Source organism: Micrasema longulum, unplaced genomic scaffold (assembly GCF_059751315.1).
Source record: "Micrasema longulum isolate JH-2025_06_02 unplaced genomic scaffold, ASM5975131v1 h1tg002230l, whole genome shotgun sequence".
Lineage (NCBI taxonomy): Eukaryota > Metazoa > Arthropoda > Insecta > Trichoptera > Brachycentridae > Micrasema > Micrasema longulum.
Window position 1 is genome coordinate 102,596 of NW_028279390.1, and position 25,045 is coordinate 127,640.

A 25,045-nucleotide genomic window follows, 5' to 3' on the forward strand; every position below is an offset into this window, starting at 1 on the left:
TTCCGTGGACGGCCAGATGTACGAATGCATCTATTCTCCAGGAACTGGACATAGGAGAAAGACTGATATCCATGTGCGAGAAAAGAATCCTGCAGTTCTTTGGGCATATTTCCAGGGGAGATTCTGATAGTTTGGAGAAAACTATTCTCCTGGGAAGTGTCGAAGGGACAAGGTCCCGTGGACGTCAACCGATAAGATGGAGCGGTACAGTCACTGAGTTATCAGAATCATCACTAACGAATGCCTGTAGAAGAGCACAAGACCGTTCCATGGAGGGAGACTGTCCACAGACGAGCCATGCCTAGAGTCAGGCGTAATCACCATCCTCAGACATGAGGCACGGATTGAAGAGAGAGAGACTAACAAATTAAATAAGATCACACCAATCAAGTCACTTTTTTGCTCCCTGGTTAGAAGTCGTTTAGAACATATTTCTCCAGTCTGGTCGCCCCATTATAGTGTACATTTTGATTCACTCGAGCGCGTCCAGACATATTCCAGCTGCTTTATTTAATTATAATCAATTGTTATCTTCAGCGAATCTTTTAAGACTTTCTGATAGAAGAATCCTAACTGACCTAATATTACTTTATAAAGTAATCAATTCATTCATTGACTATCCAGATTTGCTGGAGTTGGTGTGTTTCCGTGTACCTGGTTGACATACCCGCCACAGATCTCTTTTTTGCTCTGCAAGTTCTAGGGCCATCTATCACATGCACTCGCCTATCCCTAGGCTCCACAGATATGGCAATCAGTATGAGGACAAGGCTGATATATTTGGTTCTGGATTTGATAGTTATAAAACGAGTCTGATTTCTTTTTTTCTCTCGCAATATTATTCTTAAACTTTTCATTATATTCAAAAATGTTTTTCCTTTTTTTTGGTTTTTTCATATTTATGTATTTATTTCGTTAATATTTTTGGTTGCTTATGTGTATTTACCTACTTGTTACTATTGTTATAGTTATGAAATTTTATATTTTTTTGTTATGTATTTATTTATATTTTTCTTTATATTTATGTTCAATATATTATGTTAAATGCAATTTATGCCGTTTATTGGGCGCTGCGTGAAAATAATTTTGAAATATATTTTAAAAAGTAATATATATTTTTAAAAATATGTGTTCGTCCAGGCGCAAGACTTTTTTTGAACACCAAGCAGACCAGCATCTGACCTATTGTCTTAGTGTGAACAGAAATTTAGAGGACAAGACAGTGGACCGAGACATTGTCCTAGTGATAGATGGGCAGGCTCTCTCCGCAGAAATTGCCCTGGGATTAATAATCTATTAGGATTAACCCACCACCGCGCGCGGTCTTGTTGTTCTCGTGTGAACATACACACACAAAACCGTAGGTCAATAGTCACATGTTCCGCGTGAGTGTGACTTTTGAAAATTGAATCCGAAAAATATACTAAATTAATATACACATATATTTCTAACACGACTGCTTATGGCGCGCCTTCCAGGAGTTCGCATCCATAGAATTAAGAATAGTCCAGAAGGAGCGTAGAATCTTATTTGAATACATCGGACTGTGTCCAGAAATCCCCCCACTTCGCCCTGCTTTCGCCGTAAAGTCGCCGCGTAATCGCGAAAAATATAACCATTACACAAATGTAAGATAATTATATTTTTTTAAAAGGGCGTTTTGTTTGTCTCTAAAATTTTAAACATAGATTGACCCAACAGAGTAGATAAGTAAAGGGTCATTTAATAAGAGTAATTGAATTAATGACCTTTGAACTTAAAAAATAAAACAAATTTTATTTTACATAAAACGGATATTTTTATGCCATGTTAAATAATATTTGATGTTTTAAAGATAATGTCGGTAAAATGTCCACCACGGCGTTGTTTAATACAAAAAATCTTTTATTTATTTATTTTATTGGGTAAACAAACAATATGTACACAAATATTGTCAATTTTTTTATATATTAGTGTAGGGCACTCATGCACACACAAAAAAAAACTTTATACAATAATTTAAATTATGTTAAATATAACAAGTGTCAAAGAAAAGAAATGAAAAATATGTACAAACAATAAAGGTACATATCTGCTTCTCTCAAAATTTCTATGATTTTTGACCTAAATTTACATACATTGTCACATTAGATGAGCAAAGTAGCGTAAAAAATTAGACTACCCTGGCAACACTAACAAAGTGTACATTTTGTTTTCTTTGACAATCTGACAGATGGAAAAATAATTCAATTTTTAAGCAATGCATTTGCTACGTACACATGCATGTGCTACTTGCACATGAAATGTGATCCCATCATGTTTCTTTAAGATCCCAGCAGTAATTGTACACCTTAAAATGACACAACACGGCATATTTGAATTCAAATCAGGAGTTGAAACTACTCCTTTAAGGGTAGTTTAGTCGTCCTCTACTTGATGCGCGTATGCGGTTTCTGGACTATTCTTAATTCTGTGTTCGCATCATTCGAATTCGCCTATTTAAATAATAAATAAATAAATTCCTCGAAGTTAATATATATTTTTTAACTTTGCAGGGTAATGGAACATATAACGCAACCCTGAGGATAGCTGGCGTTACTCGGGAAGATACAGAAAAAGAATACCTCTTAAAAGCATACAACGACCAGGGGCTTACGGAGTACCGAGTCAGGATAAGCACCATGGACGAGCCTCAAGGTAATTATGATTTTTATTTTATTTTTAATTCTCTAATTACTTCCAAACAATTCATTGGTTGAGTTGGGACGATTTATTTACTACAACAAGATACCAATATTTGTGTACTTTCGAGGACCTTGTGTGTAAACACTATCAGTATTACATAATATCCAAAACTAAGACTGGATACTTTGTTTTGTTGACTACATCTTTAAAACATCGTGTGTTAAAAATGCTTTTTTTCGTAGGATTTTTTCAGTGTACAATATCAAATTTAAAGACATAGACTACACAAATATCACTCCGTAGTCAGACACTACAATAATAAATATGTTCATCCCTTCAGGGGCCTTATCCTCTCTTCATGTATCCTTGTCCTAATACTACAACTACTACACAAATATCACTCTTTTAGATTTAAAATTGTCACTTAAAATGCATTATGTAACCGATTGATAGACACTACAATAGTAAATATGTACATCTCTTCAGGGGCCTTATCCTCTATTCATGTATCCTTGTCCTAATACTACAACTACTATACAAACATAACTCTTTTAGATTTAAAATTGACACTTAAAATGCATTATGTAACTGATTGATAGGCACTACAATAGTAAATATGTAAATCTCTTCAGGGGCCTTATCCTCTCTTTATGCATCCCTGTCCTAATACTACGACTACTACACAAATATCACTCTGTCAGATTTAAAATTGACACTTAAAATGCATTATGTAACTGATTGATAGACACTACAATAGTAAATATGTACATCTCCTCAGGGGCCTTATCCTCTCTTTATGCATCCCTGTCCTAATACTACAACTACTACACAAATATCACTCTGTCAGATTTAAAATTGACTCTTAAAATGCATTATGTAACTGATTGATAGGCACTACAATAGTAAATATGTACATCTCTTCGGGGGCTTTATCCTCTCTTCATGTATCCTTGTCCTAATACTACAACTACTACACAAATATCACTCTTTTAGATTTAAAATTGACACTTAAAAGCATTATGTAACTGATTGATAGGCACTACAATAGTAAATATGTAAATCTCTTCAGGGGCCTTATCCTCTCTTTATGCATCCCTGTCCTAATACTACGACTACTACACAAATATCACTCTGTCAGATTTAAAATTGACACTTAAAATGCATTATGTAACTGATTGATAGACACTACAATAGTAAATATGTACATCTCCTCAGGGGCCTTATCCTCTCTTTATGCATCCCTGTCCTAATACTACAACTACTACACAAATATCACTCTGTCAGATTTAAAATTGGCTCTTAAAATGCCTTTTGTAACTAAAATAGACACTTTAATAATAAATATGTACATCTCCCTTATCCTTATGCATTCCTGTCATCTCCCTCTCTTCATGCATTCCTGTCCTAATCCAGCCCCATTTACAGTTTATTTTTAAATATGGTTTTCATTCTTCTATGCCCATAATTCTTAGGTCTGTCAACAAACATACCAGTCTTGATTTCTTTGATTACAAGTTGTCTTCTTTCACTGAACAAGATCACTGAATCAAATTCAATTATAAACACCTCTCTCCCGCTTCCACTCCCACCAAGTCTACTATATACCATTGTGTATTTCTACTTTCCTTTATAATATTTTTCTATGCATAAATATGTCCTTAAAAATTCCCATTGGGCGTACATATAAATAAAGAATTTTAGCAATGGAATATTTCTAACTCTTATCCTAATTATTGCACAGGTGATTTTATCGCACTCTTTTTAGCTGGGAAGATGACTATACAGTTTTATGGTAAGATTTTTACTTACGAAAAACGTCAATCATTATCTTTATTTTAAAAAGTAGAAACAAGCCTTATCTACATGTATTTAGATATGTTTACCTTTTAGTATAAAGCTCGTATTAAGTGGGTCCGAAAATGTAAGATGTTGCGGAAATTCTTGTGGCAAATCATTGGTTATTTTATTTTCTATTTTACATGGGGCAGATTCTGGGATTGAAATTAACATCAGTTTTGTAAAATAAATTGGATCATGAACCGTATTGAAAATCGTTACCTGTTGCCAGAAAAGAAAGGCAAGCGAGAAATGAGAAAGTGAAGCAATAACAAATACGCATTGACTGTTGAAGTTGACAGTTAACAGTATCACAGACTAAAAAATAAGACGTGTTCTAATTTTTAGATTTTTACCACAGATATCACCCAATGAGGAACTTCAGCCCTACGGGAAATTGGATACAAAAAATGTTTTCTTACGCGGGGTAAAAATTAGAGCATTAAATTGTACCGCAAAGTTTCTTGAAAATGTACAGAAAAAATAATAAAAAATATTTTGATAAAAACGCACTACTTTAAATGACGTCACTGGTTCATGTGAATCAACCTATGATCTGAGAGCTATGGAAGATTTCCGGTCTGCTTGTCGCTTCTGGACCAACAGGAAGAACTGAATGAGAATAAGCGGAAATGAACCTCTGACGTCACACGCGGAGTTATTTCAGAAATACAAAACTTTAAAAAATCATAGCGCCGATAATACGATATGTAAAATTTTTTTACAAAAAAAATTTGACTTAGTTTAACAGTATATTAACAAATAAAAAAATTGAAAAAAACCACTGAACTTCCTCATTTGTGTATTCGGCACAATATCCATTGAGTCAAATCTTGCACAATTATTTGTATCATTTTCTGACCCGCTTTATACGAGCCATATCGTAATGAATGCTAGAATAGTATTTTTGACTTCTTTGCTAGTTTAAATGTAATTTTATTTGTACAAGGTTATTATTTATTTATTTATACATTTATTGCATAAATAAGAACATATTTAATATCAGGGAATCTATATAGTGGTGAATGACAAAATGAATACAAAGCGTCCTCTGGTTGGGATAGTCTCCATATAACCTGGCTCAGCCTGTTCTAAGATAGAGTTTTTTTATAATTTTAAGTATAATTAGTTCTATACTAATATAACAATAACAGAAAAAAAACTAAAACCACTTAATTATAAATGCATAGCTTATCAAATATAAGAACTAAATAATCAATATTATATGAATATAATTTGCTAAGAATACATCATGTTACTTAAACATAAATAAAATAGGAAAATTTATAAAAATAAATGAAGTTATGTAAAATACATAAGAATATAAATAACATGAGTACCAATTTTATAAAATAATATTTTCTTAATTTACATATATATTTCAAAAAAACTTTTTTTTTTTAAATTTGATTTATATTTTGAGTCTTTTATATTTGACATTAAATCATTAAACGTTTTTGAAGCGATTACATTATATGGCTTTTTATGTTTAATGACAACGATAATAGGTTTAATTATTACACGGACTGAAGATATAATTATATTATCATCTATTATCAGGGTAAATTAAGGGTGAAGAAATGAAAAACATGATCAATGTTAGACATTACACTATGTGTAAGGACGATGGGTCATCAATTTTATAAACGCTTTGACTTCTAATTATTTTATTTATTTACTTATTTTATTTTATTTAATTATTTTATTTATTTTATCTATTTTATATATTTTATCTATTTCATTTATTTTATCCATTTTATCTAATTGATTTATTTTATATTTTATTTATTTTGTTTATTTTATTTTTTTATTTATGTTATTTATTTTATTTATTTTATATGTTATTTATTTTGTTTTTTTTTATTATTATTTTTTATTTTTATTATTTTTTATTTTTTTATTTTTTTTATTTTTATTTCATTTATTTCATTTATTTAATTTATTTTACTTATTTTACTTATTTTATTTATTTTATTTGTTTTATTTATTTTGTTTATTTTATTTATTTTATTTATTTTATTTTATTTATTTTATTTATTTTATTTATTTTATTTATTTTATTTATTTTATTTATTTAATTTATTTAATTTATTTAATTTATTTAATTTATTTTATTTATTTTATTTATTTTATTTATTTTATTAATTTTATAAATTTTATTTATTTTATTTATTTTATTTATTTTATTTCATTGGAAAGCCAACAGACATTTATAAATTTATAGGATACAATTATGTTATAAATACATAGCATAATGTCCAATTAGAGGCTTCCACATAATATTGTTATTGTATATGTTGTCTCATAAAAATTATACATACCATAAAAAAAACTAACCATACAAAACTTATAATATTACTAAAAATGTCAATGTAATACATATTATCAAAAATATATCTACTTTTGAATATTGGTCACACAGTTGCACATTATAATATATAATGCAACTATAGTTGACCATACAGTGTACATTTATAGTGTACCTACATACAGAACTGCACATAACCTGCATAATATAGGCTGCGGATTCAATGCACAACATCATAACTTGAATTATTATTGGAAATTTCATTGTTAAAGGAAGTTAAAGATATGTTATTAATATCAATACAGTTTAATTTCTGATTACACATATTGCAGGTTCTTTTTACAAATGAATTTTGAAAAAGATTTACTGGAACGTTTAGAAATTTTAAATAGAGATTGGTTTCTGGTCTGCTTTGCTGGGACTATAAAATTATTTTTTATTATATTTTCTATTGCGTTCCCCGTATTAACTAGTGTTTGTTTGATGTGTTAGAACTTGGTTGGTTATTCTGTCTGTCGTCAAATTAACGATGACCGTTTTTTTTTTACAATATGCTGTTTAACCTTTCCCTTACTGTCCTAAAAAACAGCAGCGCGTTACGGTGCTGTGTAGTCACTACACATTAAAAAAATAAGAGACTTAAAAGGGGAAAAATGGAATATTTATAGGGAATGGCTTTAATTCACCATAATTTAATTCAAAGGTGATAATATTTCAAATTGAACTGCTGAAAACATGAAAAAACCATTGGGTATCGCTAACAACTCGGGTGAAACGTGCACCCGCGCCATCTTACCGAAAGCTACTAAGTTGCTAGTACTGAACTACGTGACTGGACATGTAGTGGATGTGTTACGCCACTACATGTTTATTTATAAAGATATTATAGTTATGGCTTGCATGCACCAATGTCCCGATTGTGTCATATTGTAAACTCGAGACAAGATCTAGACTTTTTTGGTGTAAGTCTTTATAGATTTAAAAAATCATTAAGATAGACCGGATCTTGTCTTGAGGTAGTTTTTTTTTATTTTTTTTGTCCTAGCTTTAATTTAATTTTATTGGTGCCTGTATTTATTATAAGAAATTGTATTTACCATCGTTAGAATGGACTGCATAAGTCCGTCAAATAAATAATTAAATTAAACGCAGTGTGCACTAGCTACACATCACCGGGGAGGGTTAACAATTTTAGTGAATAATGTTACACCTCACACTCAAAAACGCTTGCAAATTGTGGGAATTCACTATGAAAACAAGCGTTCTGTTAGCCAAACGAATAGTGCCATGGAACTGCTTGAGAAGATTGGCGACCAAATGATTTAAAAAAAATAGTCCAATTAATTGGCTTCCGCGATCCTGTGATTTGACGCCATTGGATTATTTTATATAGGGCAATGTTAAGTCCATGGTCTATGGAAACTAGCCAATAACTTCAGAAATAATGCACGAATGTCGGAGTTTTTTGCCACATCAATGTTTGGGGAAATTTTCCATTCGTAGTTTTCAATTGTAATGTTAGTTCTATTGTTCAAATCATAAATGTCTTGTTTATTGCATTGAATACTCTTATTTTTAGTGAAGTTATATTTGTTTTGTAACTACCCGCCTCATTAGGTTGGCCTGTATCGAGGAAGGGATATGTTTTTAAAACGGTTTTAGCATGTGAGTATAACTTTAGAAATCATATCTTCTGCTAACTGGTCCAGTAGACAGGCAATCCTTGGTCCTCATCCTATTTTTCATGTGGCTGCATTGATCGTTAACCTTAATGTAGTAAATCAAATTAGAACCTCTCGAATCTGCTTCAAAATTAACAATTAAAATCAGTTTAAAAAAGCTATTTAGGTACCCCAGCGTCAAGTTATTTGAGGAATTTGACATCTTATATATAAGGCAATTATATATTTTTAGAATAATAATATTTGCAAAAAGCAAATTATTCTACCAAATCCCAAAAGGAACACTCCCACACTACCAGAAGTCAAACTAGAGGATGGGTCATGGGGTCTACCACAAACTCTAAATTTGGGCAAAGAAATTTTAGGTTTTTGGGCTACAAAATATTTAATATGTTACCCAAACATTGCAAAACCATGACCCGGAATCAATTAAATAAATTTGTAAAAAATTGGTTACTGGGTTTAGGTAGAGAAAAATCGGAAAATTTACTCAAAAACATTCTTAAGTAATAAATGGTATAAATTAATATTGTGTAACTGTATAATATATTAACTAGTAGATGGTCATGTTATTGTTTATTTTGCAAAAAAATGTCTGCCTTAAAACAGGTTGTTCCTAGTTAGGCAGACTAGACATGATCCAGAGAAATTTATTACCTAAGTGTGTATGTAGTAAATAAAGAAATTGTAATTTTTGTTAATAAACCATGATTATTATTTGATTTGGATAGATGAATGTACAAATTAGCATGACATCAATGCCTGTGTAAAACTATTAATTAAAATTATTTTCTTAACTCTTTCAACTTGCCACAATATGATGCTTAGTTCATACCTCCTTTACTAATTACTGTCAGGAGTCGTCTTCCATGGTTCATGATCTTCACCGTATGCTTCTTTAGGTTTCAATCCCCTGGATTGATTTGCAGCTGCATACCTGAATCTCCTTCTCCATTTTGTACGGTCTTTTAACTGGCTATATGATGTGTACTTCATATCTTCTTTACTACCTACTCTCGAGGGGTCATCTTCTATGATTTGTGCCCTCTACCGCTCCATCCAATATACTTCTTCTGGTTTCAATCCCCGGGATTGGTTTGCAGCTGCACACCTGCATCTCCTTCTTCATTCTGTAGGTCCTTCAACTGGCCATGTGTAGTTTATATCTTACCAGCTACTCTTGGACGTCGTCCTCTCTGATTCGTTTCATCGACTGTTCCTTGCAAAATAATATGAATGAGATTTTTAGGCTCAAAATGTGGCTGATCCAATTGGCATGTTCTTTTAATTATATCTAGTAATTCATAATTCGCAATGTATTCAGCAATTGGAGAAATGATAAACTTACAATATTTACCAAAATACAAGTTTATCTAGCCTGTGTACTCAGCGCGCTCCTATACGAGAAGCCTGGCCAACTTACAGACACCAAGAAAACAAAATCAACGCTTTTCATTTGCGATATTTGCGGCGTATTCTTGGCGTGACGTGGCAAAACAAAATTTTAAACGCAGATTTACTAACCCGCACTCAGATGTCTTCGGCTATGGCGATCTTAAAAGAAAGACGCATGCGAAGGCTCGGTCATGTGAGTCGAATGGAGGATGGCCGAATACCGAAAGATATTATGTACGGAGAGCTCTGTGAAGCCAAAAGATCCCACGGTGGTCAGCGATTACGATTTACAGATATCTGTAAACGTTACGAGAGGATATATTTTTATTTATATCCCTACAGAGATGAGGTAGAATTTTTTTCAAATTCAAGGTTCAGGATTATGGATATTCGAGCGTTTACAGGGCTTATGACCTGTCATTGGCTGGGTTAAGTGGCCACTTTATGTAGGTACTACAACATTCCCCATTACGCTTATTTAGCGAATATCCACACCAGGTAACATTTTTGGTTTTTGTATATATGCTACGAATCAAGAACCCATCCACAAGCGAGTTGGAAGCGCCATCTATGCATTGATATTGAAGTTCGCTTGAATTGAAAAATTGAAACGCTCGAATATCCATAATCCTGAACCTTGAATTTGAAACAAATTCTACCTCATCTCTGTAGGGATATAAATAAAAATATATACCTACTCCCGTCTTGGGAGAAAATCTAGATTTGTGTGCAGGTACACGAACCAAAAAAATGTTACGAGAGGAGCCGTAAATGCGGAAAAGCGGCACACGACGTCTGGCTGGAAAGTCTGGGGCTTAAAAGACCGGAGGGAAGGAGTTACAGTGTTGTGCGAATTAATGGAATAAAATTCCTCGTAATCATAAAATATATTTTTTATTAATATTTTGAGTTACATATGACGTACAATCATAAAATATTTTTTGTTTAATAGAATTTATGTCTTTCTTTTGCTTTTATAACAGCCTGAACACGAATCAATAAACTTCGGTAATTTCCTTTTATTCTGTCATCTCAAAACCACATCTGAATAACAGCTTCTATTATCTTTATCTTGGTGGTGCAGTCCAATTTTTGAATCCTAGATTTACAAACCACCCACAAATTTTCTATAGGGTTAAGTCAGGTGAATTTCCAAGCCAGTATATAGGAGTTATCTTTTCATCATTGAAATACTTAAGCACAAACTTCGATACGTGACAAGGACCTGAGTCCTGCTAAAATACAGCCCCACCATTAGGACAACATTTACTCAGTTCTGTACTCGAGCGCTGCTCCAATAGAGCTACTTTAGGCTGTTAATCATTTCTTCTATTGGTATCAAAGATCTGGTCCTAATATACGAAAAGCAGCCCTAAAACATCTTCTTCACAGGATATTTCACCGTTGGGTCAATATGAGCCACAGTAAGTTTTTCATCCCCACTTTTTCCAACAAATTTTGTGCGATATCCCTGCACGAGATAGTGGGTCTCATAAGAAAACAGCACCTTCCTCCAGTCTTTTACAGTTCATTTGGTATATTTTCTAGCCCTTCATCATACGTGCCGTCAGGAGTTGTTTCTTCGGTGGTTGAATTGCTTTTCTTCCAGATTCAATGAGCGATACGTCACCATCGTCTTCCGAAGATGGACTGCTGCTATACAGTAGCATAGCAGTACCTAGCATCCTTCTGTAGAACCACATCTTTACTCCGGCCAAATCACTACCCGTTTCATTCTTGTTTTTATGATAAAGAAATAATGGTTTAGTATTGAATTATAATGTGTGTTTTGTGTTCTATTTAGGTGTGGATTTCGGAGTTGGTGCCATAATCGGAATTGTGGTAGCTGTCCTTATAGTTTTGATCGCTGTGTTCCTGACAATCTTCGCTAAAGCCACCAACAGATGGTGCTTTGGAGGTAAGTCTATCATTCTCTCATTACTCTAAAACATATTTCATCATAGCATACATATTTTTATTTATTTATGCTTTATTAAGTTAGTTCATAACATCTTAAGAACTAATTTAAACATATAACAACATTACATGCATCAAAATTTATCTAAAGCATACATATTTTTTCAGTTTGAATCATATAACTCATTGTACAATTTTAAACCCTTCTAAAATAAGGTCCTAGCCTTTTTTTTTCCTTATCAGTAGCTTTATCTTTTATTTATCTCTAGAATCTTATAAAGTGAAATATCACATTTTTAAAACATTTGAAAAGTAATAAGGGTCTATGATACTGTCCAGTAAAAAAAAAGTTTTTGCTAATAATTTTGAATTCCCGCAAAAGGGGTCATTGCATTGGCCACGCCCCTAATACGTCACGATTCATGTTTATTTTCAACTTTGTTAGTTTCCATTCATTTATTATAAAACATCGTCAGAAATCTTGACGACACAACTATCAATACCAAAAATGTCGCGTTTTTCTAGTTTTAAAGTTATACATGAAAACATTTCTCTACAATATCCATGTCGATTTTGAAAATACAATTAATTATTCTAAATCCATTTCTTATATTTGTATCGGTATTCGTAATATGTGATATTTCTCTTATTTTTCATTTGATTTAACCCCTTAGCTTTTTTTATGAATACAAATTTTAACATTAAAATTATTTATTATTTGTCGTTATACTGTGACAAATTGAGTTTTTTTATTTATTTAAAAAAAATATATGTGTATTCACGTTTTTACAATTTACCCAATTATTTTAAATTTGGGGGTCATGTTTAACAAGTTTTATATACAGTAAAACCTCATTTTTACGTTCCTCAATTTTACGTTTTCCCGCTTTTTACGCTGAAATGTTTAGGTCCTATTTTTTTTACATACATTTTCATTCAAATCCCCCAATTAACGTTTTTTATGTTTTTCATAACCCCGGTTTTACGTTGAAAATTTTTCGAAACTCATTCGATCTGTCGAAAGACGCCGAGCCGCGTGCCGCCGCGTTTGCCCAAAATGGTAAATAAAAAATGCCTAAATTGTTGTCTCAAACTAAATTCAAAGTAGGTTCAGTGTAATTGACCATTTTGTTTTAGTACCTAATTTGGATATTTTACTAAATTGTGACATGCGGTTGACGCATGTTTAGGAAAAATAACGTCTTTACATCAATAAATTACGATCCAAAAAGTTTAAAAATTTGGTAATAAAAATATTATTTGAAGTTATAAACCTAATTTGGAAAGAAGATTGTTTAAACAGTTATAATAAAAGTGTGAAACGGATTTTCCGTGATGTAAATGACCGTTAAAATTCTGTGGTGCTATCCTAAAAAAAGTGATACCATATAAATAAAATTTCCCAATATTTAGGGAAAAAATCGTTGTATGCATTTTATGCAAATTCAAATTAAATTTTTTATTTTCTTTGCTTTTAGTGTCAATAAACATAAAATCATATTAACATGTTTTTTTATATTTAATAAAAAAAACAGCGTGATATTGATTGAATTTTTTTTTAAATAGAAATCATAGGTAAATATAAATAATCCCCAATTATGGCTGTTTTTAACATTTTTTTGCAGTTTTTTATTTCCTTACTTTAGAATTTTCCTCACATTAACTTTTTTTTGCTGCTCTCTTGAAAAACGTAAAACAGAGGTTTAACTCACTATTAGAACTTGGTAGAGTATTTCTTTATTAGAAAATAATATATGTATGTTCGCTTTAATTACCATCCTCGTTTTTTTATTTTGTAGAATTTAAATGTTTTTGTTTTAATGATACAGACTGCAGACTGCATTATTTCAATTATTTCATATTGCTTCCATACAATTATAAGTTTTTAATTTATTGTAACAGAGAGATAAATATTTTTATCTTAATAAATATCAAAGTCTATGCGTTTACAGGGCTTATGGCCTGTCTTTGGCTGGTTCATTGATTAATTTAACACTTTATATACATACAAATTGCCTTAAGACACAAACCGTTCAGTTTGAGGAAATAAGAAGTATGTAGACACATTCTAAGTCTTATATACAAAATCTTAATATTTACTATAAAATTACAAACAAAAATAAACTAAAAATCTACACTATACTATGAAGAGAGAACCGGGAGGATGGAAAGGAAACAGTAAAGAGAAAGTTTCTTGAAGTATTTTTTATGCTACTATGTATGTGCAAGCAATTATGAACTAACTGTGCTGATCTCATAAGATTCAAAATCCCTTGGCATCATATGAAATTATATAGCTGCGCGTTGCTTAGGAGTTTGCTTCTTTGAATACTTTTATTTTTCTAAAAATATACTAACTCATTAAAACGTACATAATTTGACGTGTAACTCATAAAAACCTGTATCATCCGATTTGTGACTCAATAAAACGTGTATCATCTTCTGACGTGTAACTTACTAAAACATGTATCATTTAACGACTCATAAAAACGTATATTACTTGACTTGTGACTCATAAAAATGTGAACATTTAACGACTCATAAAAACGTGTATCTGACTTGTGACTCATAAAAACGCGTATCATCTGGCATGTAACTCATAAGAACGTGTATCATTTAACGCGTAATACATAAAAACGTGTAACGCATAAAAACGTGTAACATTCATTCACCGTTCTTCCTATAGTTCTTCCTATATTTCAACATCCCAATTTCTTCAAGGTTAAGCAAAAAAAAAATATTCATCTCTGTTGTAAAATATAACAACATTTCACGGGTAAATTAAATTCTTACGTGTCTACAAGCATCGATCACTCAGTTGTTGTTCATGTAATAATTTGCATGGAAATATCAAGAACAATTTTGGATAGATTTTTCAACAGATAAGATGGAATCATATGGTAGAGAGACAGATAATTTAAAGAACATGAAGAATTTATTAGAAAATGTAAAAGTCCAGGCGTTTACAGCGCTTACGACCTGTCGTACATTGGTTTATATTTTTTTAATGAAATTTGCGTTTTTATGATCTACTCAAATCCTTTTACTGTAGATAAATTTCCTGTTAGCCGCGGGCTCGATTCCAGCAAGTTAGAAGATAAAAATCCAAGTTCTCAATTGTTCTAGTTGTTATAGTATATTTTTTAGAACTCCTTCCATGTCCTCTAAAAAGTGAATACCAATGCAGTGCCCTATGCACTATTTGACGCGAAAAAATAATTTCTTGAACTTTCCAAAGAAATATTGTTTCCACATTTCACAAATGTCACAATATTCTGAATAAATTATTATTCAATGTACTTACCCGTACAGTACGAGAGCTGCGTTTTGGGTTTTACAATGAGCATTTTTTTTGTTACTTTTTTCACTGCCGGACATAGGTCTCTTCTGAACTCTTCCAATATTTTCTGTCTTAAACTTTCTGCTGTCATCTACCGCCCGCAAGCTAGACAATTTCATCTGTCCACCTTTTTTGTAGTCTTCCAACGCCTCTTCTGTTGTTTCAAGGCCACTTCGGGATTCTGGGCGACCATCTGACATTTTCCTATCTTGCCACTGCCATTTTAGCTTTGCTGTTCTTTCTACGATGTCTGTAACCTTTATTTGGCCTCTAGTCTCCTCATTTTTAATTTTGCTTCGAAGACTGTCATCCAAAATTTGTCTTTCTATTGCTCGCTGAACGTTCTTTAACATTTATAAGCTTCTGACAGTGAGGGACATAGTTTTTAGGCTATATGTCATCACTTGCAAGATACACGAGTCATGTACTTTGAAGTTTGCATCTTTGTTTTCAAGTAAGTATTTTAATTTGCCGAAAGCAGTCCAGCTTCGTCCTATTCACCGTGGTATTTCCACATTTTTTGTTACAAATCGTTTCATTATTTTCCAAAATATTATCCTTTAAGTTTTATGCACTTTTGCGTGCGTTCGAACCAATTCTCAAAACAGTTTTATTTCCATTCTGAAGGTGGTATCTTCCAAGTATGGTTTGTGAAGGCTTCTGAAGAAGGATTTAATTTGACTGTCACCAAATTCGTCACTGACGGAATCACGGCCAGGACGAAATTTTGCAAACCGGTTGTAAAAAGTAGTTTCTGATGGTGTTTTATTACCAAAAGTTAAACAAAGCGACTCTAGGCATTGTTGTTGAGTGCCATTTAATTTGAATTGTAAAAAAATGTAAAACGAAAACCTTCACGCAAAATTTAAAAAAAAAATGCTTTTTTTAAACGCTCACTGTATAAAAAAACTACGTTGTCGATTTCTGAGCTATCACTGTTTTAACAATTACAACTGTCAAACTTTACGAAAATACCAATGTCACATCTGAATCGTGTTGTCTATAGTCCTCAAAATATAGCTTGAATAAAATGACACTTGTCAAACTAATGTCACTAGCAATGGAAAATTACTGATCACTGATCAAATCGATTTTATCAGTTTTTTCATGCAAACATGAAATTATGTTTCTTTGTTTTTGCGTTTTTATATTATGTAAAAACGCAAAAACAAGCCTATTATAGTGTGTTCAAGACAATTATTCACCAAAAAATAAGACATTTATACTTTTTTTCATGAACAACATCAAATGAATTATTTTTGTATTCGATCAATTTACATTGATCAATTTGTCCCGTCTCTATCATTGCAAAATGATGTAACCTTGTAAGAACGTCGTTAATAATTTGGTTTTAAAGTTGATTTTATACATTTATGTTGATTTATGTGTCAAGCATTGTATAAAAAAAAATTAAGTTAATATGCCAGATACGAATGATTTTTCATGTGTCAATATAAATCACTCCTTAGACGTTACTACAAAGTAATGTCGTCTCTTTTGCTGACAACTGTGATTCTAATCAAGCTATATTTCAAGGACTATAGTAATCGTTTGTTAAAACCTTAAATGTAGCTTTTCTACTTTACTTCGTATTTTTTTAATTTTGCATATATTGTACTCTCTATTATATTACAAAGCATGATAAATTAACAAGTAGGTATTTTAGGTGATTGCATGATTTGAAATTATGTATCTTTCGATGTATTGTAGTTAAAACATTATGTGAATGATTTTCTTACAATTATTGTAAAAGGGCCATTTTTTTAAATTACAAATTAAGGAAACTCAAAGAAAAAAATCTAATAGCACGCAGTTGTAAATGAAAAACATACTGTCATTTCATTATTTTAATAAAAGGGGTAAATTTTCAGCATCTTTATTAACAAACTTTCACTTAAAACGAATGTAGATTGATTTAGGACCAGTTGCACAGAAAATGGCTAAGTTTAAAAAAAGTTTTACACCTCTCATTGTTCCGTTTTAGTCAAAATTGGCAAAATGAAAAAAAAAAATTAACTTTTTCGTGCAACCAGCTAAAGTAATAATAGTGCATTAAAGTCAAGTAATTTAACGATTTCCCAACTTTTTTTCATGCAACCCATTTTTATGAAAACGTGACCTTTAGCCAACTTTTTTCATGCAGCTTATTTTAATGAAAATGCAACATTATTTTAAAGATACTTTTTTCGGTGCAACTGTTTTAACCCCAAGTTTTAACAAAGAAAAACCTCTGTACTCTGCATAGCCGTGAAGCTATAGTCTTTTTATGAAATTATTGTCTGTGTTTTTTAAAGTAATTACATAAATATTTGTTAAATAGGGGTAAAATAAAGGTTTTCTATGTTTAAATTAAATATGAGCCAATTGCAGGTATAAACTTATTGACAAAATGGTCTTGTATTCAAAATTTTAATTTTATGAGCTTTTTGCTTATTTTGTTTTAATTAATTGTTTGGATGTATTAATTATGAATTTATTACTATTAATTAATGAGTTTATTATTATTAAGTTAATTATTATTAATAATGAGTTTACTTAACCTTAAAACTGTCAGTAACTTTGGCTGCTCATATTTAAATAAAATATTCCAAACAAGAGATTCTTTGAACTATTTTTTTTAATCTAGAAGTTTGCATGCAAACAAGAGAAAACTATTTACTAACACTAATTAAGATTGATGCTGTAATATAATATATAGTGAAATTAGAAGCTGATTTAAAATGTGTAATGGTGCGCATAACCGGTTAATGGAAGAATTACATAACCAGTTATCAAAATAATTGGTCATAGTTGAAATAACTTGAATAAAAATAACCGGTTTCTGATTGTTTTTTACGCCTGCAAACACCTATTATTTTCTTTTTTGGGCCTGCCACACTCTCGACGAGTGGCATGGGAAGTAGCGAGGAAAGGAGGCAGAGACATAGTGTGGCAACATTACTCGTCATGCTCCTCGTCGTGCCCACTGCTCCCTTTTTTGTCGGTTTTTGAACGCGAGTCAAAGGACCGGCAATATGAGCGCGAGTGGATGGCCACATAATCGCGCGGTCGCAGTACGCGTCGAACGCTCACACAAGATGCATGCGTCATTTTTGAATGATGTATATTTCTTTATATGACTTTTTATTTATTTTTTACAATATACGTAAGAGGTGAAACAAAGTATAAAAAAAAAAATAAGGATAATTACATAGCAATGAAATACATATTAACAGTAAAAATAGTAAACAAAAATCCCACAAAGGCATGGCCTGTTCGTGGGTATACAAGAAATGATTATGAATTTTTGCTCCCATAATAAATAGACAGGTATAGTATTTTTGTGTTATATAAGAAAGAGAAAAGAAAATATTCTGTAAAAGATTATAAGGTACTTTTTTATTTTATAGTTATTTAAAAAGGAAATAAAAAACATCAAATTATTTCATATTAATATACATTGATATAATTAGGTGTACTAAAAATGTATAGCGCGCACGCTGCCACAGTTTCATCGTCCATTGTATAGCAAAGACAAATGACAAGTGCGATTAATTGCGCGAGTAGAGCAGTGTGTGGGCGGAGAGGGCAACATCGGGCGAGAGGGTGGCAGCGCGAGGAGCATGAGCATGAGCAGCCCAAGGAGCATAGTGTGGCGGGGCTATTTCGGATACGAATCGTGGCACCTCACCAGGATCAAAACAGAGAAATACTGAGTTTTACGAATATATGTCTCAGAAGAATCTTGGGTCTGCGGTGGTTTGACTTTGCGGGGATTGCAGAAAAAAAAGAACTAAGCAATTTACTGTGGATGCCTCCAGAGAGCCTTAACCACGCTTGCCTACTTTTCAAAGCATTCGCTTTACAAGGCTTTTGCATTTCAAGAACGTCCGCTGCTGACTGTCGTTGGCAGTTCTTCTCAGAACAACGGGACGCGAACTTGACATTCAATACAAAATTATGACTTGATTTAGTGGTCGTTGCTCTATACTTCAGGTGAAATCATTGCGCGTGCGTGTGACATCGATCAATAAACTATGACTTCCCGCAAAGGTTTGCCTTCGTTCTCGTAAAGCTCAGCCTCATCAAGTGAGGGTTATCACTAGAGCCCGCCCAGGGCACTGCAGATTGAACAAACACCGCGCTAGAATGAACCTTTCCGAAACTTCCAGATGTAGGTTCTGCAGAGCAGATGAGGAAACACCTATACGTGTTCTATGTGAATGTGATGCTTTACGTCATAAAAGAACCCTCATCCTAAAGGGACCACTGGTTAAACCTGAAGATGTGAAAGAACTCGCCCCCTACCTGATAGCCTCATACTTTAAGGATCTGGGCTTCGAGGGGGAGATCCAGCGAAATCAAACTCTCACCTTCCACACAGTAGCCAGGCTCTTTATAGACCTGGGCTTGGAGGGCGAGAACTATTCACGGGGACCCATCACAATAGATCTTCACAGGGTGACGTCAGGAGCTTAAAGCATAGCACTGACCCCCACCTCTAAAAATAAGAAGAATGACCCCCCCGTGTTTAATTGTTGTTTTTGAATACCTGCATTTCAAAATATGTCGTCTTTCGCTTAAGGTGATTCTAAACGAAAATATGAAACTAATTATTCATATTTACAAATTACAACAGGGAATGAGAATACCTTAAAGAAAGGAATATGGAAGTCTAGGCATTTACAGGACGTATGACCTGTCAATGGCTGGTTTAAGTGGCCACTTAACACACTGTGTAATATTCACCATTTTGCCTATGTTTGAACATCCATATTTCTTCAATTCATAATTTTTTTATTTTAGTGAAGTTAAAGAGATTCATTTGACTGAATTATTTCACGTACTAGGCAACGCCTGAAAACAATTTTCCAATTTTTTAAACTTCTTGCACGAGTTGGTTTATTTTGTTAATCTTAACGACGACTAATCGACTTAACTCGTTGAAATCCAGTCTTTTGTCTACAAACATTTGGACAAACTCTAATATTGTAATAAAACCAACTGGTCCAAGAAGTTTAAAAAAAAATTAAAAACAATTCAGGCGTTGCCTAGTACGTGAAATAATTCAGTCAAATGAATCTCTTCACAACAATAAAGGTTTCAACTCTTTAACTTCACTAAAATCAACAAATTGAAGAATTGAAGAAATATGAATGTTGAAACAAAGGCAAAATGGTTAATGTTTCACAGTGTATAAAGTGGCCACTTAAACCAGCCATTGACAGGTCATAAGCCCTGTAAATGCCTAGACTTCCATATCCCCTTCTTTAAGGCATTCTCATTCCGTGTTGTAATTTGTTAATCTTAACGACTCCCAAGGGGGTAAAATCCAGTATTTTGTCTACAAACATTTGGACAAACTCAAATATTGTAATAATTATTCATAGATGGCGCTTCTATAATATTTTTTAAAAAAATGACATTTTTACGTTTATTTTTAATGGAAATTTTACAAAATTCAGTTTGCGGAATTTCCACACTGTCTTGATTGTAAAGCAAAATAACGTGGGACGGTCGGTCTAAAGCTAGGGTTTCCTAGGACAGCGGTGCCCGTATTTTAACGGCCGTAGTGAACGGTGATGCAGTGGACAGCCGTCGTAAAGGTGACTAGAGTGTGGTTTTCTAGGAAAACGGTGTTATCAACACCATTTAACACCGTTTTCCTAGGAAACCACTCTCTAATCACCTTTACGACGGCTGTCCACTGCATCACCGTTCACTACGGCCGTTAAAATACGGGCACCGCTGTCCTAGGAAACCCTAGCTTAAGAGCGAGGTCGACAACCGTATACATCAAGCTAGACTTGCATTTAAAAAAAGGTCAAAAATAATAGAATCAAATAATATAGACCTAAAACTAAGAATACTCCTAATCAAGACCTATGTATGGAGTATCTTGATGTATGGCTGCGAGACATGGTGCCTATCCGAAAGAGATAAACGGAGACTAGAGGCTTTTGAGATGTGGACCTATAGAAGACTACTAGGAATCTCCCGGAGAGACCACATTACAAATGAGGAGGTTCTCCAAAGAATCGAAGGTGGAAGGCACCTGCTCAGGACCTTGTCCGAAAGGCGAGCGAGATGGATCGGCCATGTAATACGTCAAGAAGGCCTCCTGCACACATTCTAGGGGACGCCCACGCCGAGAGTACCCGGAGGACCTATTAGAGGACGTGCGCTGCTCATCATATGTTGACTTTAAAAGAGCCGCACGAGGCGGGAGGAATGGAGGAGAAGAATGAATGTAATTGCTGCCAGCCAATCCCAGGATTGACACCAGAGAAGAAGAAGAAGATTGATTGAAACAAATACCATAACAATATGATCTTTTTACAAAATGGTGAACAAAACCAAAAATTATTTATCTTATTTTTTATTTTGTGCACAATGGTACAAAACGTAAAAAGAACGAACAAACAAACAAACAAACAAACAAACCATCACGCCGTTCCTCCGTAAGAGTAGGCAGAGAGGATAGAACGCCACAACACTCTATCTTTGCATACAGATCTCGCTCCCTCTACATTCATACATCTTCTCATGCACGCGCGCCGATTATTCCGACTTTTGACATGTCCATATTTAAGTATTTGTTGGATTTGGTCATGCCATGTCTTTCTCGGTCTTCCTCTATTTCTGCACCCATCAACATTCGCATTGTAAATATTCTTAGCCGTTCTCTCGCTGTCCATTCGTTCTACATGTCCAAACCAGCGCAGAGCTCCTTTCTTGATTTTGTCGATAATGTTTGTCTCAGCCTTACATAATGTACGGATCTCAACATTTGTGCATCTATCGTACATAGTTTTACCACACATTCGCCTGAGAGATCGCATTTCGACAGCATTCAGCCTACTTTCATCCCTGTTTTTCCAAGTCCATACTTCGCTCCCATACATCAGGGACGGGACCAGGACTCCGTTGTGAACTGCCAATTTTGCCTCTTGTGACAAGCATTTATTTGCCAAGGTCGATTTAAGTGCACCGTTCACTCTGTTCCCGGCACTCACCCTCCTTTCAATATCTTTCTCAGTCATTCCATCCCTAGTGAACATACTTCCCAGATACACAAACTCCTCTACTTGTTTTAGTATAACTCCATTCACAGTGATTTTACATTTAGTAATACTTAATAATAAAAAGAACATAAATTATATTGTTATCGTATTTGTTGCAATCAATATAGTGAAACGTTACCATTAAAAGTAAACGTAAAAATATATTTTTTTAGTAATATATTATAAAATCTTAAAATAATCTGTTTTATATTTTCGTTTAAAATCACCTTAATATAACACGACGGAAATTATCATTTGCAGAGGATATTTTTAGAAGTATTTTAAGAAATGTAGCTATAGTCCTTAAAATATAGCTTGATTAAAATGACAGCTGCCAAACAAGTGATTGAAAATTACTGATCACTGATCATGTACCGATCAAATCGATTTTATCAGTTTTTCATGCAAACATAAAACAAGCCTAATATAATGTGTTTAAGACAATTATTCACTAAAAAATAAGACATTAAATACAAACGAATGTTTTTTTTATTCAAATTTTTGTAGACAGGGACTGGATTCAACTCCCTGGGGAGCTGTTTATATTAACATATTACAACAGAGATGAAGAACATTTAAGAGAAGGTAATATAGAAGTCCAGGCATCTACAGGGCTTATGACCTGTCTATATTACCTTCTCTTAAATGTTCTTCATCTCTGTTGTAATATGTTAATATAAACAGCTCCCCAGGGAGTTGAATCCAGTCCTTGTCTACAAAAATTTGGACAAACTCAAAATATTGTGTACTATAGTAGTCGTTTGTAAAAACCTTAAAAGTAGCCTTTCTACTATACTTCGTATTTTTTTAATTTTGCATATATTGTACTATTTATTCTATTACAAAGCATGATAAATTAATTAGTAGTTTTAGTAATTAAGACATACGTTATAAAAAATTGAACTTGCTCGTTTTCGATAATCGAATAACTTCCCGTAACCGGCTATGCGCATCACTATTGCTAGCACCTTTGAGATTGGTAAAAAAATCATGTGAATGTTTGAAGGGTATCCGCAAGTTAGTTCTTAATTGTTTGCAGGTGGCGTTTTGCGCACCGATATCCCCGACGCAGCCGACTCGGAAGCCCCTTTTCCTAACGAAAAGATGGACCATGGATCGATCGGGGCCGTCAACCATTCCCACGATGAATACATCAACGGGAATGGGAAAATCGCCGACATCAAAGGCGACCAAAAACCCGACACCCCTGTCTAACTGTGTTCAAACTAATCATCATTGTCGACCACTTATGCTGTCGACGCCGATCTATTCGATTTTTTAATGTTCGAGGAAGGTCTACCGTCTATTTGTAAAGATTCTTTGTCTTTTACAAATCTATGAACGGTTTTGAATCTCATGTGTAAAAATGTCTTCTTTTAACTGTTTTGTGTTTATTTCTACAAGTTATAAGTCGATTAACTTGAGGGGTTTGAAATCTCATTTACAATTCCTCTTTTTCACAAGTTTGCTAACGATTTTGAATCTGTATAACTTTGTGTACGAGTCAGTACAACTTGTTGAATGGTTTCAAATATTATTTGTCAGATTTGTATTGATTTTTAATGAGGTGTCTGTCAAAAAGTGCATATTTACATTTTTGTCTTTCTTTTATCTATTTGCTTAAAATCTTTCTAAACGCTCCAAAAGTGAATCTCTATAGATAAATAGCATCTGTTGTAGCATTTTGAGATCAGAAATGTGTAAAATTAAAAAGATTTTAACCCTTCAAGCCTAAGGGTGTATCTGAGGTCCTCCATTTTGTTCATATATCGATTTAATTTATTGCATAATCTATCCCATAATGTATCAAAATTATGAAAATATTTTTTGCCATATTCTTTCAAAAAAATAGTAATGCACATTTGTCTTTGCTTCTCCTCGCCATTACATTTCTTCGCTTTATAGTTTAATAATCTTCGATACACTGGTCAGTTAACACGTGTATACGCGGTTTTTCAAGGCCAGACCGCGAAACTTTACAGGGACATCCTCATGGTAAGCTTTAAAAAAAAACCTAATATTTTTTTTCAAAAAATCATTTTAAAAAATAAATAAAATGTCATCTCAAAATGTAGTAAATCCTTAATTTTTCGGACAAGCAGTTCCTCCACAAACCCCTACTCCTCTCCTACCCAGCCGCTTCCCTTGTCCGCGTCTGGTGCGTATCCCTTCGTTGAAATTTTTTTGACAGGGAGGGGAAGATGTTTGCGGAAGGGATACTTGTCCGAGAAATTAAAGATTCCCCCCATTTTGAGATCATAAAAAAAAAAACATATGACTTTTTAGAAAAATTTTATACGGATTTTCTTTAAAGCTTCCCATGAGGAATATTCTTCTGAAGTTTCGCGGTCTGGCTTTGAAAAACCGTGTTTATGGCTATTTAGGCGCAAATTTCCAGCCGTAACTACTAAAATCCGGATTTCGTGATTTGCATTTTACATGCATTTCCGCTCTCAACTCCTGTACCGCTGTACCGCCGCACTAACACGTAACGAGATTTTAGATCAGTGTTGTTCAACGTGTGGCGGAGAGCAGTGCTATGCCATATAGCATCCTCTCGAAACAGTATTATATAAAAAAATATATTAATTTCGCAAAAAACTCTAAATATCATGAAATAGTTTTATAAACACTACATGACAATCATTATAACTTTTTTCAGTCGTATTTATAGCATTTTTTTATTCTTATGCTCGGAAAATATAATCAAATAGAAAAAAAAAACAAAAACGTAAATAAATACTTTCAAGCAGACACTCCTCCAATGTTTTTTTGTTTGTACAACTTTGTGAAGAATTTCGAATAATTATAAATCATATTAATAAGGAAATTTTTTCCAAATTATGTTTTTAAATACCTT

The 25,045-nt window shown here is 33.0% G+C and overlaps 1 protein-coding gene and 1 long non-coding RNA gene across 2 annotated transcripts in view; one reads left to right on the forward strand and one right to left on the reverse strand.

Annotated features, from left to right (window-relative positions):
• LOC148272685 (fasciclin-3-like) overlaps positions 1-25,045 on the forward strand; it is a 56,813-nt gene that overhangs the window by 11,748 nt on the left and 20,020 nt on the right. The window contains exons 7-9 of the mRNA XM_088239719.1: positions 2,535-2,676; positions 4,406-4,456; positions 11,690-11,803. Coding sequence (XP_088095845.1) covers positions 2,535-2,676; positions 4,406-4,456; positions 11,690-11,803 — 307 coding nt within the window. The remainder of the gene's footprint in view (positions 1-2,534; positions 2,677-4,405; positions 4,457-11,689; positions 11,804-25,045) is intronic.
• LOC148272686 (uncharacterized) lies at positions 23,218-24,919 on the reverse strand. Its single transcript, XR_015824796.1, has 2 exons — positions 24,533-24,919; positions 23,218-24,109 (listed from the first exon to the last, which is right to left on the reverse strand). It is a non-coding gene; the product is annotated as an uncharacterized LOC148272686 (long non-coding RNA).